At 39.8% G+C, this 18,376-nt stretch overlaps 2 protein-coding genes across 6 annotated transcripts in view; one reads left to right on the forward strand and one right to left on the reverse strand.

Moving 5' to 3' along the window:
- The window catches only part of LOC138139507 (sodium-dependent nutrient amino acid transporter 1-like), a 35,622-nt gene that overhangs the window by 4,981 nt on the left and 12,265 nt on the right, over window positions 1–18,376 (reverse strand). For 2 of the 3 annotated variants that reach the window (XM_069059803.1, XM_069059801.1), the window contains 3 exons: window positions 1,075–1,854; window positions 732–1,025; window positions 504–680 (listed from right to left, as the gene is read on the reverse strand). In XM_069059803.1, the coding sequence (XP_068915904.1) occupies window positions 504–680; window positions 732–1,025; window positions 1,075–1,851 (1,248 nt within the window). In that variant the 5' untranslated portion in view covers window positions 1,852–1,854. Of the gene's footprint in view, window positions 1–503; window positions 681–731; window positions 1,026–1,074; window positions 1,855–2,650; window positions 2,811–18,376 lie in introns of those variants that run through there. The other variant, XM_069059802.1, reaches the window with a different exon arrangement.
- Window positions 6,121–18,376, forward strand: part of LOC138139509 (uncharacterized) — a 53,248-nt gene continuing 40,992 nt past the window's right edge. For all 3 annotated transcript variants that reach the window (XM_069059808.1, XM_069059807.1, XM_069059809.1), the window contains exon 1: window positions 6,121–6,318. The gene's annotated coding sequence lies outside the window, so the exon portion shown is untranslated. The remainder of the gene's footprint in view (window positions 6,319–18,376) is intronic.

The following is an 18,376-nucleotide window of genomic DNA, read 5'->3' on the forward strand; positions in this document are numbered from 1 at the left end:
TTCATTAGCGTTGTTTTTCATTACTTACCATATTTTAATGTCGCCAGCAAATGTCCAAATTGATTAAAAAAAAAAACATAACCTAGTTTCGCAATCAAAGCGCACTTGATACACTACCTAATCGCAAGAACTGTCAAAAAGTTGCTCGTCCTGCTTTTCAGAGAGGAAAATACAGGGTGTTATGGAAGTCCACGTAATAAATTTAATCACCAATAGAAGTCAAACCCCTGATTTGATTGACACTTTGCTCATGGGATAATCATCAATTGAAACGAAAGAGTGAGTGAAAATGTTTTTGTGCGATAAAAATTTTAGGGTTCAAATTATATTTAATTTTAACTCTGTTTGGAAGAATTTTGCGAAAAAAATGATAAACAAAAAATTGTTTATTTAAACGAGTCCTATTGGTGGTTAAATTTGTTACGTGGATTTCCATAACACCCGGTATAACGAAATAATTGCGATTTACGTTACAAATTAGTAAAAATCACGGGCGTACTTACGGGAGTAATGTAAACGAGCCCCACTAGAAATCCCAAGACAGCCGTGAAAAGCGACACTTGCCAGGTCTTGAGATGCGGGAACGCATCCAATATCACTGTAAAAGCGCACCCTTTCAGTGCTATCAAACTTCCAACCCCTAGCACGAACAACATGACGAAAAATAAAATCGCAAATAACTGAAAAGATTCGTTTTAACGTTGGTGGTGGTGGTGGTGGTACGACCTCACCCATGGGACCATCTCAAATCTGGCGATAGCTTCGGGGTACGAGATGAACGCCAGACCTGTACCTCCAGACTTGACGACCTCGCTGACCTCGACGTCCATCTTGTAGGCCAAGTTGCCCAAGATGCCGAATATGATCAGACCCGAGAGGAAGGAGGTCATGGTGTCGAGAGTGGTGACAACCATGGCGTCCCTGTAGACGTTGTGGTAGAAGTTGTTGTAGGAGGCGTACATGGTGACGGAGCCGAAGCCGATGTTGAGGGAGAAGAAGCACTGAGTGACGGCGGAGTACCACACCTGAAACGGACAGTGATAGTTGTGGGGTCGAGAGAGCGGTGGGTCAAACCTTGGCGTCGAGGAGCTTCTCCCAGTCTGGCCTGACGAAGTAGAGGATGCCGGTGCCGGCCCCCTCGAGCGTCACCGATCGCACCAGCAGGCAGAACAAAATGACGAAAGGGAAGATGGCGAGGAAGTAGGACGCCTTCCCCGAGCTCTGCACCCCCTTGGCGCAGATGCAGAAGGTGACGGTCCATGAGCACAGCAGACAGAGGGTCAGCTCCCAGTTGGGGTAGCCGATCCCGTCCTGGATGTCAGTTTTCTCCCGCAGCACCTCCAGCCTGAACCAGGCCTCGGACGAGCTGACCGAGTTGTTCAGCTTGGAGACGTCGTTGGTCTTGGAGGGGATGCAGGTCAGGTTCTTGATCCAGCTGCTGTCGCTCCACGCGGGGTCGCACTGCGACCACGGCAGATTCGCCGTGAAAGAGTGGATCAGGTAGTAGAGGGTGAGCGCCATCAGCGAGCAGTAGTAGGTGGCGACGGAGAACGTCCCGATCAGCTGGCCGAAGCCCACCCCCTTGAGTATCGGGGCGATGCTCTCGAACATCTTCACGTTGCCCCGGCTGCTGAACTGGCCCAGGCACATCTCCAGGTAGTACATGGGGCGGCCGAGCAGAATCAGCACGGAGACGTATGGGATGAGGAAGGCGCCGCCCCCGTTCTCGTAGGCGACGAACGGGAACCTCCAGATGTTGCCGAGGCCGACGTTCATCGCGATGCAGCTCATGAGGAACTCGATGCTGTTGCCCCATTTGCCTCGGTCTTTGATCGTGTTCTCTTCCGACATTATCTGGAAGGATTATGGTTCGGTACTTACGGGGTTCTGTTCACGAAACGCCCTAAACTTCACGCTTATTCTCGCTTCGACGCTTTTCCGAGCGTAACGCAGGACTTTTATTGGGGTACATTGTAAAAGTGGCACAAATATTTGCCAATTGATATTCGGTACATGAATAACGCCGCAATAGGTAAATATGGATACGCGTGAGCGTAATAATGGGCAATTAAGTAGCTTCATAATTCTAATTTTTCAACACATTCTAACAGTGTCTCCCCACGGTGTTGTTGATTTTGCTACAGAGTGTCAATAAAATTGTTATGACGTTTGCGACGACAACCAGCGCCACCTGGGTCGAATCGTGACAGCTGTCATTTAATTCTTCACGTTTCAAGAATGTGCGTATTTCTACTAAAGTTAATAAAGATAAGACAATTAATTTAATGCGACGGGCAATAAAATATGTATTTCAATTGTTGTAACGTAATTTTATTGATCGAATTATCGACAAAACGATTAAGAATTAATCGTTGTACTTGAAATATTTTTCGAGTATCTGCTCCGAGAGCTTTGTTTGCTTTAGACGTTTTTCAAGTGATCAAATGGAATTAATCAGATTGATAAAAATGACGATGATAATTTTGTGACGTTTCGGAATGAATGTGCGTTTTTGTGCGAACCAAGCCAACTTTGAATTCGCTCCATTAGAGTGGTGAATGACGTTGGAGGAAAGTTTTCCATAATCGATACGCAAGCCGTGAAAACTTTGTAATCATTTGTCGAAGAAAATCTGAACAAGTCAACTTACCGGAAACTGGAAAATAAAAATTGTTTTAAAGAGGAGAAAACTGCAGTGTGGGACGGTGGAGGCGTCTAGGTCTTCTTCTGATTCACTCGCAAGAAAGGGTAATTAATATACGAGGTTTTGCGTGGAGCGTTTTCGTTATCTGCGTTTGTTGATTTTGTATTTGTTTTATGGACACTCTTTACGATCCTGTTTTCGGATTTCCACGATAAAAACTATTCTTGTGGTAGATTTCTTGATAGAGTAACGAGAAGATGATGTTTGTAAAAGCTTAAGCGACGTCTAAAAGTAAAGCCCGTAAAAAATTTAGGAAAAAAATGAGATGGAATTTTTTTGAGGGACTGTTTAATTGGGATGAGAGTGAACGTGTGCGCAAGGTCACGCTATATATGTGGGTATTTTTTGTCTTGGTCTGTTTTGGTGTTTGAAATGAGGACACTGCAGTAGAGTTGAGTTAGGAACATTTTGGACGCAAGGGGAAGAAACCATTGGAAATATTGTTGTATAAGTTTATTTTGAAAAATATTTGAGGAAATAATATGAAGATAAAGAGTAAAAAAACACATGTGAGAAGTATATTAATGAAAAATAAGACGAAAGTAAAAATATCGAATGTTTGAAAGGCAAAAGGGCAAAGTGCAAAATAAAAGAATATAAATCAATGGAAATGAGATGAATAACGTCCAAGGATTTTGCATTTAGAGTGTTTATTAAGCAATTTCTAATTTATCTGTGTGGTAGTAATCCCATGACCGTAAATTAATCCGGTCATAATGCCGTACCTCCAACTAATATGTCATATCAGACTAAATATTATTTATGGGACACTGCTCCCTTTTTATAGTTAATACTCAAATGATAGTAAATTTCCCATCAGAAGTTAATTAAGTAACTGAATCCGTTTATTTATTTGTAACTTTTTTCTTCAAACACTATTGAATTAGGAAATTCAAAATTACTAAACTGAAACAACAAGTGATCCCAACATACAGTTGGTTTGTAAAAAAACGGGAACTGTCAAAATAAAATTGACACATTTTAAAAATTTTTCCATAGTGTGCAACCTTCTTACGAGAGATAAGTTAGAATTAACGTCAAAATTGAACGACATTTTTAAAAATTATTTGATTGGTATTGTCAAGTAGACAATTAATTGACAAATGGACAAAATCAAATTTACATTTGGAAAATTTTCGTTTCCCGTTTTTTTTGCAACCAACTGTACCTACTGTGATATTGACAGCACGGATGTCGTTGAAAATGACTATAAAGATATCTATGCTCTTAAGTAAAAACGTTTTGGATGTGAATTGTCAAACTCAAGATCGCTTAAAACTTATGACTGAACTGTACGTTAGTGAGATCTGTTATAAATTCCAGTATAACCTTATTGGCGCGCCTAGTTACTTTAGCTAGTAGTGCCAACTTACCGACAAGTCCCCAATTCACATCTATAACGTTCCGGCTTTAGTTTCAACTTTCAATTAACAGAAATTCAAATTTCTTTGGCGAGGCCTTGGTTTCATCGTTAGGAAATTTTAGTTGTGCAAATCAAGTAAGTAAGTATGATGCTATCGCAAGTAAAGTCCATTCAAAAATCAAAAAACCACCACCTGTTGCTTTAGGTTGGTAAAATTTAAAAAACCCTAGGTAGATATATTTTCATACTATGTTGGTGACTATAAATTATGACATTTATTTGATTCAAAATAAAATTAAGTTGCTTTGAATTTCGTTCATATTGTTTTATTAGCAGCACGTTTAATTTATTTATTGATTCTTATTATTTATACTTAAACATGCCCAGAAAAACAAGACACTTAATAAACATTTAACCTTAAAATTACTTACAAGTCTCACCAAATTTTACACTAGACAGCGTTGCCGATAGTAATTATCAAGGAAAATGCGACGTTGGTGGTTTTTTGATTTTTGAATGGACTTTAGGACTAACTTGAAACAAGTAGTACCAATCGTTGAAATAGAAAGTGTCCAAGTTAATTGGAGATCAGAGTAATAAATTTAGTCAATGCGAAGTACTGCTGTTCTGCTCCAAAAATTACGAGAATTGTTGATACATCGTAAAATTGTTAAATTAAACAGAGCAGTAGGTCAATTATTAAAGTCCCTCGAGGTACCAACATTTCAAAAGTAAAAGAATATGTGTACGAGATGATTTTTCAACCAGTCCTACTTCTGTCATCGTAGCCACATCCACAAACTTGTCAGCGAAATGACAGATTGCTTGTCGTAATTTTACATTTTATGAAGTATACTTTCAGATAGTAGCATCATTAATAAACGAACATTTAATCGTCAAGTAACAAAACTGGAAACAATCACGAAAAGCTTTCATTTCTCAGATAAAGCGAGGATTACGACGGAATCCTTAAATATTAATCATTTTTACGATTGAAATGGAAGTACAATTTGTATCACATCAACGGATTAACTCGACCGTCTTGAGAAAATGCCAACTGCTGAAACAAAAAAAAATGTCATCCATATTAATTATTAATAAACGATAATCTCGTGTCCCTTGAAGTACCAACATGTCGAATTAAAAAATATGAGAGCTAATAAATGAAAGAGATGTTTTTTCTAAAGTTGGTATATTAAATAGAGTTGGCTCCATCAATTTTAGCTCCATCCTGGTTCCTAGGGGCGTTTTTCGATTGATAATTGGCTGCACTTTTATTGTCAAAATTGGCACTATTTGTGTTTAAATAAAATTTTAATTATCAAAATGTTTCTAGAGTGAAAAATAAATTATAAATATTGTGTTAACTATTTAAATGTGTTTGCATTTACTTCACAAAGTCTGTGGGAACCAGGCTGCCAATGCAAATTTAACTCTCAAAAACTCCCCTAAGAACCAGGATCGAGCCTACTTTCTCTGATATACCACTCTAGTTTTTTCCGCGAGCCACATCCACAACTTCCGTCAGTGATTGTTTTATAATTTCGTGTCTTATTTTATATAAATATAAAATGAGGTGAAGCTTGAAGGGTTTACATTTAATGTTGGTTTTAGTTTGTTTTTCTCTTGTCTAGAGGTTTTAAATGTTTGGATTTGAAAAAGGAGGAAGTCGGATCGGCGTCGTGCGGCTTTTTACTTTGTACATAATTTATTTATAGTCCGGGCCCGATGCTCAAGACGTGCGAGATAAAGTCCGGGTTTCCGGGGCCGGCCCGTTAATTTTTATTAATTGCGGCCCCTCGCGAGCTGGCGGAAGGGTCCGCTTTCCGGGGCCGTCCGGTCCATTTGTCGGTCGAAAATCGGCTTACGGTGGCAACTCTAAGTCGGTTTGTTTTCGTCGGAAGTCCACAGTTAAATCCGGAAGGAGAGCGTCCAGCCGGCCGTCCGGCAGCGCAATTACACGGGAACGCACTCATGCATAGTCTCCTGGTGGATGTTGAGAGGTGACTCCGGTCGCTCCGGGAGGAAGTAGGTAGATCATGCGCGAGTACAACGCCCGGACCGACACCGAGTAGGCCAGTGCTCTCCGGTGCTTCGGTGATTCCGGGACTAACAGCGCGCTGCTAAAGAAACGACGCGAAACGGCCCTCACGCATGTTCCCCGCTCCGAGGGCCTCTTCAGCCAGGTTCTCGCCCCAATGACGCTCGACTCCCGCAGGACCCGGCCGACGACCGCTTGACTCCACAAGACGTAAGTTGGATGTGCGGCGGGAGCGGCGACCCGAGGGTCGACCAGGTGGACGTCCAGGACGATCACACTTGCGGGGACGGTGTCGCTCGGCCAGGATCAAGCGCCCGCCCCTCATCTCATTAAGATGAAGCACGCAAAAATACCTCATCGACCCTCGCCGCCGCCGACCGAAGACGGTCGCCCCCTGCGTGCCGGGGCCGAAGCGCAACTGGTAGTTTCGAGCACCGAGCCGAGGGCTCGGCCTCTTATCGTTGCACGGCTTCGTTTTTATCGCTTCCTGCCCGACTGGACGCACTGTTTTTCGTTTTTTGATCTGCGTCCGATGGAAGCGGCTCCCGCGAGACGCCGCCAACGGTCGAAATTAAAAAATTGATCCCGGACCTGGGCCAAATTGACACAAGGACGCGCCAAAACGGTTTTTACCGAAAGGACCTCGCATCGTGCAACGTTGACGTTCGATGATTCGAACGGGTGTCGGTCGAGATGATTGCAAATGTCAAAGTTGACAGCCGTAAACCTCGCATTTGATAATGAATTGTTCGAGTTCGCGGTGATGCCAACCGTATAATATTTTTCCACAGATCTAAATTTTATTAGGAGATATTAAACCGTCTTATCGCTAACGCTTTAAGACTCTAGTCTAGATAATCCGGAGCGGCGGTTCGAATAAACCGGCGCGTGGGTTCGTGTCGTCTTGGCAAATTAAACGAATTCAACTGTCTTGAGGTGTACCAACGTTCAAAAAAAAAATCGATGAACGTCTGTTATAAATAGAACGGTGGTCCAGACGACGCAACACAGAATTGCAGCATGTTGGGTGCGAATTCGTTTTATTTTTGATTTCTTACTAACAGTTGTGGCCTCCGAGAGTCATTTGGACTAGACCCTGGTTTGATTATTAAAAATTTTTTGTTGTGCAACTGTAATGTTGGTGCTACCATTTCAAAATAAAAAAAATCAAGTATTAGATGCAAAAACGTTCAAGATGATAAGTTGTTATTGTCATCGTAGTCACATCCATGCATTTGATAATGATTTATTTGACAGATTGTTCGTGTTTGACGATGCAACATTGTTAGAAGTATCACGTTACCATTAAGATAGTAATGCCATTTGTTGACAACAATAAACAGAAATTAAATTTGTCTAATGACTACGCTAAAAACAATCAAGAATCGCCTCAACTGTATGAAATTAACATTTGACAGACCAGGTCTTGGTTCGCCTTTAATTGTGCTACTGCTAGTGGGGCCAACTTGAGGACAGCAAATGTTCAAGGTGATCAGAGTATACACTGTGCCAGTGTCAAGTTCAGCTTCATTATTTGTGTTAAGTCGTTTAAGAATCCTACTTATGAGACCTTATACAGGGTGACTGACGAAAAACCTTTGATGCTGTATCTTGCTTATTTTTTATCCGATTTGAATAAATGACACATAAAATGAAATAATTTTGAAAACACTTCAATACCAACTAAATAAAATAAAATTCTTGCGTCCAGTTTTTGACAGATGAACATCAGCTTCTTTTTTTTAAATAGCACTGTACATTTTTTTTTATTCAGTATTGTAGAGATTTGTCTTCTGAATATAAAAATGCAAAGAACTATACCCATTCATTAAACAAAAGTCAAGAAATAAAAGAGTAAATGTACAAAATTTAAAAATCAAGTGACCAAAATAAACAAGAGAGAAGTTTGTTCTAAATGCTCGAAATGACTAAGTAAGCTCTGAATATTCATTTGTCAAAACAGTTTGATAATAATAATAATAATAATGTTGCTGTGGAAGAAAATTTCCAAAGACGTTAACGTGTTAACGTGTGGTGTGGCATTTTTGGAGATAGAATGGACTAGTGGGTCCCTTTTTTATTGATAGCAGTCTCAATCAAACAAAATATCATATTATTTATTATCAAACGAAATAAGCAACTTTCTGGATGAGATACCATTAGCAGTGTTGAATAGAGTCGTGTTTCATCAGGACGGCGCCATACCATATAATGCACGCATGAATTTTGTATTTTTAAATCATTTAAATCATTTTGGTGAACGATGAATGGGAGCTCATGGAGCTATTCGATGGTCCGCTAGATCCCCAGATTTGAATTCAATGGATTTCTTTATATTCATTCGAAACCTTCGAGACAATGTTTATTTGACCCCACCAGGTCCCAAAAAGAGTTAAGAAAAAGGATAGTGCGAGTATGTCAGGAAAAACCCCGAAATTTTTTACTAAATGCAAAAGTGGGCATTTCTAAAAGGTATAGCAAACATACTATTGCGGCCAAAACATTTCGTCCACCCGTTTCCTGTCATTTCACAAAAATTGGGTGTAGTTTAACCTTTATTGTCATTATGATTGACGTTTGCAAATTAAAGTTTGAAATTATTATTGTCACCCATAAGAACATTGACACAATATGTCAACATGTGAAGTGAGGTTATTCGTTCCTAAAGGCTGCTTTAGAGCATACGTGAGTGGAATGACAGTTGTGGACGAAATTTTTTTGTCCGCCATAGTACTAATTTTGGCCGTCACTTTCTTGACATTCACGTAAAGTGTAAATAAACCTTTAGGAATCGTAACCCCACTTTCGATTCTTGTCATTTTGACAATCAATTTAAACTGTTTGAAGCTCAGATATTCCAAAAATCCGACATGAATAAACAAAATTAGAGCAATCGTACATAGATAACCTGAGGTAAACGTTCTGTGTAGTAGAAATGACAAAATAATTTTGAGTTTTGAAATTTACCACCCAAAAAATAACGTTCATACTCGTAATCAAGACGGTAATCATGATGACAATAAAGTACGGATTACAATTTTTGTTTTGAATTGACAGATAATGACGGCCAAAATTTTTTGGCCGGCATAGTACAAGACTGTTTTTCGATGACATAACTGCTGTGATTGTAGCCACATCCACAAATTTGTCATTGATTGGACAAACACAAATGGGAGTAACCACTTTGGTTGGTAAATATTTTTATTTCTAATTTTGTGCTAACCAGCGTGGTCTTTGAGGGTCGTTTCAAATTTGACAGTTAGGCCCTGGTTTAATTATTAGGAACTTTTTATCGTACAAGTGTGATATTACTGCTAGTCTGGCCGATTTGAAGGAAATGGTACCAATCGTTCAAACAAAAATGTCCAAGGTAGTCGGAGGTCAGTGTAATAAATTTTGTCAATGTTAAGTAGGTACTGCTTTATTGTTATTATTATGATTACATCGTTTAAGAATATTGCTCAAAAGAAAAAGAAACCTTGCATACTTGAAACGTATGGTTTTCTCTTTCTAGGCCTTGTAGAGTAGCCGCTCCGGTTGCTAAATCGTTTTATTTTTTTCTTTTTGTTAACCAGGGTGGTGACCATTTGACAGTAGCTTCAAATTTGACAGGTCTGATTATTGGGAGTTTTTTTGCTGTGCAAGTGTGGCCAGTTTTAAGGAGATTGTATCAATTAAATAAAAAATATCCAAGTTGGGTGGAGGTCAGAGTAATAAATTTAGTCACTCTTAAGTACTGTTTTCTGCTCCAGAAATTACGAGAATTATTGTAAAATCGATTAAGTTTCTTATTCTTGTAAAATTTGAAGAATACACGGAATATCTGTGCCATTGCAACAACATTTAATAATTATAATTAACGCACTAGATGATTTTGGTATTGGCGCTACTGCTGTCATCGTAGCCACATCCACAACCCTGTCATAATTTGACGATTCGGTGAACCACTTTCGAATAGTACCAGTTGCCAACATTAATAAACGAAAATTTAATTGTCGCGTAACAAAACTGAAAGCAATCACGGAAAGCTTTAATTTCTGATCGTGGGATAAAAGCGAGGATTTCGATGAAGTCCCGCTTTAAATATTAATCATTTAGAAGTAGAATTTGTATCAAATCGATGAATTAACTCAACCATCTTGAGATGACACTAACTAAAAAAGTGATCGATAAACCGGGTGTGGAAATGGAAAAAAATAATAGGGATAATAATAAATCATCTAAGTAAGCGATAAGAATCCATTTTTAAGGGAACAGTTGTGGAACAATTAATAAAAGAAATTACGAGATTGTTTTCTTGTTTGGTGCAAAACACAAAATCCCAACTGAGATTTATTGTGACAGAATCGATTACCGCAAGTGTCAAAATTGACAGTTTTCTACCAACCAAACCGAAACCAATCGTGACAATACCAACTTCTCGGGACAAAAATTGAAAACTAGTACAAGTATGAACGAAGTTTTCCGTTTCATTGATCGATCAAATCAACTTTTATCGTACCCTTGGCGGGTCGCGTCGACCTTGGAATATCGTATTGGATTTAAATCGAAGAAATCGATCACAAGTGCGGTCACATTCGCACATTTGATAACTGTCACCTTGTGCCTTCATCTGGAGCAAAAACGCCGACAACCGTAACCGATCGTGTTTGCAGTGGCGCTTATCAGTAACTGCGTGCGCGATTCGCTGCTGCATTTATGCACCGGAGAGCTGTTGCACTTCTTTTTCTTGAAGTCCCTCTCGCTGTTTTCCGTCGTGTGTCTGCGATCCGACAGGTTGGCTGAATTCGCGTCACCAAAACATCCCACACATCGACATATCGGGAAAAATAAACGTCACGTAATGACATCTGGTGACAGCTTGTTAAAATGTGACGTCCGAAAGAGCCCCCTCTAGCCAACTTTCTGGCACTAGTGTATTTTTTTGTGTGCGTTTTATGTTTCATGCAACATTTATTCCATGAGTTATATCCGTTGATCCGCTCTCACATTTCACTCTCCTTCTTCCTTCTACCCGCATGAAAATTGTAAATCTGATATTAAAACATTTATCGTCGGCCGGAACAAAAACAAGTCGCCCGTGTTAAAGTCACTAGATATGCATCTAGTGACTTTAGCCCGTGTCTTTAACGAACGCCACTAGCGGTCGAAATTCGTACTAATCTCGTCAAAATCAAAATTAAACGTCAGTTTGGGACGCGACGAATACAGTTATGCAGATTTCCCCCGTTGTATATTTGTAAATCCGGTCGGAGCATCACTAGACATGATTAAAAACGACCGCGGATGAATCACAGATCTGCCACTCCGACAGAGATTAATCCTCTTCGTTTATGCGAGCTTGATGGATTTTTAAATGAGCGCTTGCACGTAACAAGTAATGTATCATGGGGGCGTTGTTGCAAGAACCGAACACAAATTGACAAATTGCCGCGAGATCCTTTCGTGATGGGTGGAACCCCTCGAACGACCACAATAAAATCTGAAGGTTTTCGTCTCGGGTCACCGCGGATGGCTTGAGCTTATAATAGACGTAATGACACAGACGGGGCCCGGATCAACGTGTTTTGGTAAACGGATTGATAACGCCGTTGTATTTGGAAACGTTCCGTCACGAAACCGGCGCCATTGTTCTATTCTAGTCTAATTTAGTGGAAGTGCTTCGTAGCAAATCGAGGACTAGGTAAATATAGGCGCTGCGAGAGCAACTCGATTTTCATTTCGAATAAAAGCGGTTATTATAAAGATCAACGGAAAGTTTTTATTATTTCGAAGTCCCCTCGAGAGGAAAATTGTTGGGGGATTTATTGCACTTTCCCCGCTTGCGATTCTTGCGAAAACACCCCCACGGCAGCGTCGATATCCTCCGATCTCTCGAACGACCGCATCATCTTATGGGGCTTTGCATATTCACATCTTTCTTCGCAGCGAAGGCGTCACGTTTCCGGTGCAAACAAGTGTACAGTATTTGGGCGCACGTATCTCAGCCGTCACACACGTCCCGTGAAAAGAGGTGTACAGGCGTGCGAGGAATTGAAATACAAAAAGTGACGTTTTTAATTTTTACCACACCTCGACGTCGTTACATTTTATGACAAAGATATCAATCTTACCGTCGAGCGAGCATAAATTCCCAAGATTAAATTTAAGCGGAATATTAATTATTTAATTTAAACCGCAGAAAATTTAATATAACCTTCATGTGGTTTGCTGAGCGGTGTTTGCCGGTGCGTGTGTTACACAAGAGTAAGGTCAACAATTAAAATTGTTGCTCCAAGTTGGAACAAGGAATTGAAGTGGGCAGCGACCGTCCAAAGTGGGGCCGCTAATTTTTTGAATTGCCGATTAGGGGGGCGTCCAACGGACGATTTTGAGGTTATCTGTATTTCAAAATTCGACTGCCAAAAATGACGTTTGTAGTGGGGGTCGTTTGTACTCTCCGGATGTAATTAAAGTACCGCGGAATGACAGTCTGGTATGGTACAATTGTTGTTGTATTTTGGAGTGGCGTTTCTTTGGCGTTCGCCCTTTTTGCTCGTTACTAATTTAGCCGCAATCGAACCGGTAAAATTCCTTTTCGGCCTAAATCGCCGTTAAAATTTTTAGGGTGGTGTTTACATAGGCCGGACGCAAATTTAATGATTAACCGAGCGACCCTTACTCGGTGACTGCTTAATATTATTATTAATGCAGTTCGGCGCGGTCCTCTAAAGTCGAAGGGCTCCGTTCCGGTTCAAGTCGAGATGGAGTGATTATCGATCTGCCACCTGTCTATACAAGAAAGGTGGCGACCGTGTCTGCGAAGGTGGGCGAATGGAAGGGGCGACCACAGACGAGCTGAGAACTCAAACAATTGAACAAACACCAAGTGCGTTAATTAGGAGTGCGAAAAGAGCAGCTTTGAACGGTTCGTTTGCTGGTTTGATACAGATGCAGGGGCGATGCCTCCACCCCCACACACGCGGATGTTTTTTGTACAAAGGGAATTACGCCCGAATCCGACAAATTTAATCATCTCGATACAGACGGTGGAGTCGCTCGTGTAGAGGGAAATCATATTTTTTGCGTTGTCGACATGTAAATAATGCAGTTGGCAGCGGTTGACAGTTTGACGCTAATGTCAAATAATGTTTGAACTTTTCTGTGGCGGGTCCTTCTGTTCTGGTTGCAGGATCGGATGAAACGCAAGACAATTTTTTTTATTATTATTTATCGTTCAAGCCAAAAGTAACAAATGTCAATTGCCGTGTCGCCTGCGATGCGGTATGTGAAAGTTTCTGCGAGGGTCTGGGTCGTTCCTTCTGTCTAGTTTCGCCGGAAGAAATATTTTTTGATACAAAGCTTATTTCAAGCGGAGTCATTTTAAATAACGAAAAAGAGACAGACATTTTTAATGTGCTATTATGCTTATGCAACACAAAAAGCTCTAAAACAATTGTGGTAAAGCAGGCCGTGCATTTTTTGTTTTGGCACGCTTTGACATTTCCTTCAGATATATCTACCTATTTAATAACCTCACTTTGATCCTCATTTTAATCATACATATAATTTGTTTCAAAATCAAAAATCCACCAACACTGCATTCTACCTCGAAAATACAACCGACAACGTCGCCAACTTTTGTTTTTAGTGTGTTTGAAAGTGTCAGAAAAACGTGGGGTTATGAAATAAAACTGTTGACAGTCGTTTTGGTCGTAGTTCATCGTGTTTTTTAAATTCTTCGAAGCACTTAATGAACGCTCGCTTTAATTTAGCGGTTAAAAGATTCCTATTTTTTCGAGGCATTTTTATAATTTGATATTTGTGACACACTGAAGGTCAAATTTTGACGGAAGGTTGGGCCAACCCAGAAAAATGAAACTTATTCTAGGGATTTCTTTTTTTCTGCCAACATAATTCAACAGGTGGTGGATTTTTGATTTTGAAACAGATTATATTTACCTATTTGTCAGAAAAGGTGTTGAGTGGGTAAAGTCCATTCAATAAACATGTGGACTGCCAAAATCGTGTAAAAATCAAAATTGCAGTTGTTAGGTTGGTTAAATCACTAGTTATTTTCATATTGCCCAATTGTTACCTATGATTTTTTAATTTTTCAAACTATTGATTTGTTTATTTTGTAAAAAGGTTAAAATGGAAAGTTCAAAACGAACTAGGGTGGCTCTATTGCCTCGAGAGAAGAGGGCCATAAGAAATTATTATGAGGAACAAACAAAAAAGTGACAATAACGGAAAGAAATTACAAATTTGTGCCAAAGCCGCTCCAGTCTTGTTAACTAAGAATTGGTGTTTGTTCTTGTGATTCACAAATCAAAATTTTGGAGAGATAAGTGTTAATCAAGTGTTAAATAATTTTCTTCTGAATAAATGAAATAGATTAGTTTATTTTGGATGATTTTGGTTGTTGTTTAATTTTTTACCTCTTTTCAGTTAGTCGCGAGTTTTTTATAAACTTTATTAAATTGCTCTAATTCATTTAGTGTTCGAAGCAATGAATGATTCAAAACATTTTTAGTTCAATGATTAAAAATGAAAACATAACCTAAATAACGGGTCACTTAGAGTTGGCTATGGATCATTCTTTGTTTTCCGTTGCACCTGACAAGTTTGACATTTCAATAAATGTTTTTTTCCTTAATTTGGTTATGTTTCAATTGTACTGACTGACATTTGTCGTTCGTTCTTGCGTGTGTCTAAAGTAACAGAAAAAAATAAAAACTCGTTCAAAGCCAACTCCAAGTGAAAATTTTAATAGTCACCCGTTATATTTTGTAACTAGATTTTGATGTCGGTACACTCTAGCGAAATTTTTTTATATCCAAGTACAGTCAAAGGAAGCATTTTATTTAAAATTTAATTTTGACAGTCCAGAAGTTTTTTGAATTTACTGTATGTCCATCTCGTATTGCAAGACATGTTGCTATTGTGCGTTTTAGCGCATCGGCAATATTTTTAACACCTGTGGACTATTGTTTATCTCTTCAATATTATTTCTTCTTCGATATAATTAACTGGCACTAAAAATATATGGTTTTTGAGGTATGGCCATAAAAGAAGGCCCACAGTGTTTTTATCGCAAGAAGTAACACGCCACTGCTTGTCCGTTGAATAAATGACGTTTGTCATCTATAATTTGACAGTCGATGAAGCTACATCATACGGAAAGAAATGCAAAAATAGGGCTACTTTACCGTACATTTTTTTAACGTTCATTTTATGTATAGTTGGCAATATTGGCAAGTGACACTTACTTCATGGGACCTCGTTTGCCGTTTCTTTTCTACAGTTTATAGCTTCATAAAATAATCAAGTAGAAATACATATTCAAGAATACAAAACCTTTGTAAAGTTTTTGAAATTATTACGAAGTGTGACTTCCTAAACATTTCAACATGTTAGTTAAAGTTGATATAAATTTGTTAGATTTTACATTGACTTGTGTCGTCAGCTATTTCGTAATATCGTGTCAAAATGCCGGCGCAGCTTGAATGCAGCGCCATCTATTAAATGATAACCCATCCAAACTGATAGGGTTTAAATAGATAATGTCCCAATTTGTTTATGAAAAGGTGAAAATCACCGAAAAATGGAAAATTTCAGGCGTATCGCCTCATATTCGTGTAGTTGTCTGTGAAATTTTAAAATGCAGTTTATTCCGCCGCTGAATATTTCAGTATCAAATGGCATCTGTCCAGAAAGTTTAAGCTGTATTGTCCGTACGTGCTGCACAAAATAATGGACACAAAGAAGTGAACTACTCCGCGTTCCAGTTGCGACAACCTGAAAAAACCCGACCCGACCAGATCGTAACACATGCTGTCAGGTTGGCACCGCTGTAGGCGATTTTTTTCTTTTTCTACGAGTGGAACCCCTGTTTTACAGCTTGCGACGGCGTAAATCGTCGTGTGCACGTAATGGAGTTTTCGGGGAAGTCCCCGACGAAAATACCGCTTGACGGCGCCGTTGCTCGTCTAATGAGCGTTCTCTTGATGAAATCGCGATTTTTTACGAGGTCGTGCACTTTTGCAACTATCAAAAATCGAACGATGCGAAAATCCAGATCTGGCACAACGCGAGGCCGTAACGTTTGTTTTAAACGAAGTATAATTGGGGAAGGCAGTTTCCAAGCTGATTAAATCTGCGGTTAACATCGCCGACTTTAAGCACAATGTTGTCGTAACAAGTCGTCATAAAGACCTCTCGTTCCCGACTCCGGTAACTTGTTTCATCATGGAATCGTCCAATAAAAGCGACTAACAATCTGTGTACATCGTCGCTTAACAGCTGCGAACTTTCGGAAGTTTTCTCCCCGAACTTTCGTCATGTTAGAGCTTTTTCTCGGGCAATGCGGCGTTAAAAACGCGTCCAACGTGAAATATTCAAGATGTTGTCGGACCTGCAGGGCCGGCTCGAGGGTTTCTTCGCAACGGGACGACCTCCACGTCGCCGCGACCGCCGGGAAAATGTCAAGAGCGGTCGCCGGCCAAGTTCAACCCTTTCTAAATACAAAGGACGGACCTGGACGGAATGTCCCTCTAACGTCCGCTCGTAAAGATTGCGCCTAGCAACGAGAAGTACCGCGCGACGTGCGATAAACGCCGTTTAAGTGCGTGCGGCCGAGGACCCCGACTTGATAATCCTTTGTCGCACATTATTTATTAGGTCTTCCTGATTAGGACCACCTGTCGCTCCTCGCTGAGGAGCTTTCGAATTAAATCGTGCCGGGGCATTAGAATGATTAAAGTATCGATCGAAGAGCGACCGCCCCAAGAACGAATGATAAATAGGACGAAGATAAGGAGGCCGAATTGGCCCAATTTGTCTGACGCGATTTGCCCGTTTGATCTTTGTCTAATCGCACAAAAACGAACGTTCTTGCGGAGTGCATATTTTTTTTTTTTTTTGGCTTCGTCACGTAAACAGAGAGTGGTGGAATCAAGAAAACGTTGAGAGGGTTTTTGTCGCTTACTTTGTGCTAAAGAACATTTTATCGGAAGGGAAATTTTACGGAGATTGCACGCACCTATCGGTTGGTATTCCTGCCGCGTCTCCATTTCCACCGAGTAAAATGAAATGGCACAAGTTTTAGTATGAAGCCTTGTCGGAGCTTTTTCAATATCTATCTAATTGCGACAATTAAAAAGAATTCTGTTGGAGATATTCGGTACGAAATGTAGCAAAGTGAAGTTTTCAGTTCTTTGTGTGTACAGTTTTATGACTTTCTGCACTTTTAAGTGGCGAATAGGCGCCATTATAGCTGAGATTTCTATTTTTATTCGTTTCAATGAAATCGGCTGATTTGCCGTTTGATAGCTGGCTCTGCAGTCGATCTGTACTGTCATTTTGACAGACAATCTAGAGTACATTCTAGAAGATGTCACAGGGGTTATTTGAAAAGTTCAGGACCTGATGATGAAAGAATGTACAATGGCCGGCAATAAAAACTAGCCATCACTTTTCTGCCACATCAAAATCCAAATGTGTAATTAATGCTTTAATGACACTGACATTTAAATGATGGCTAACTTTTTTTGCCGGCCACTGTATGTATTTTTCTTGTTGAAATTAATTTTACTCGGATTTCAATACACTTTGTTCAGTAATTTTTCAGTGTCTTTATTCAATCCCCGAAATCTGATGCTTCAGTATTCTCAATATTATAGTCGTTGACAGGTTAATATGTCCGCACCATTACCATTAACATCACCAACACCATTAACACTACTAGAGTTACATTGTAATAATAGTAATAATGGTGATTTATTTTCGTACCATCCTTAAAGAACAAATAGATACAATACTATCGGAATATGAAGTTATGACGCGAATATAGTAAAGGGTGTTTTTTTTAATTTGGCGTCGAAGTAGGCGTTGGAGAGTCGATTGAGAGCGCACCACTCGTGTAAAAGCGTAAGATTTAAGTAACCTGTATAGTGCGTTCACAATCGACAGTTCAACGCCTACTTCGACGCCAAATTTAAAAAAACATCTGTTATAACGTTTTATTTAGGTACTATGAATTATCGTAAAAAATAATTAAGAAGAACACAGTATTGAACGAACCAAAGTAGTAAGTTGGAGACATTTCTGTGACGCTTCTGTAAGCACTACGAAAATACCTATTGTTAGATGAAATTTCAAATGTCCCGCCAGACGGCGAGGCCAGTGGTCGTGAGGCAGCGGGGGAAACACCGCTCTGCTCGGATCAAGAAACAACAAGATCGGGGAGTAGTAATTAAGCTCACATACAGTTATGTTGGTCACCTAT

This window comes from Tenebrio molitor, chromosome 9 (assembly GCF_963966145.1).
Source record: "Tenebrio molitor chromosome 9, icTenMoli1.1, whole genome shotgun sequence".
In the NCBI taxonomy this organism is placed as follows: domain Eukaryota; kingdom Metazoa; phylum Arthropoda; class Insecta; order Coleoptera; family Tenebrionidae; genus Tenebrio; species Tenebrio molitor.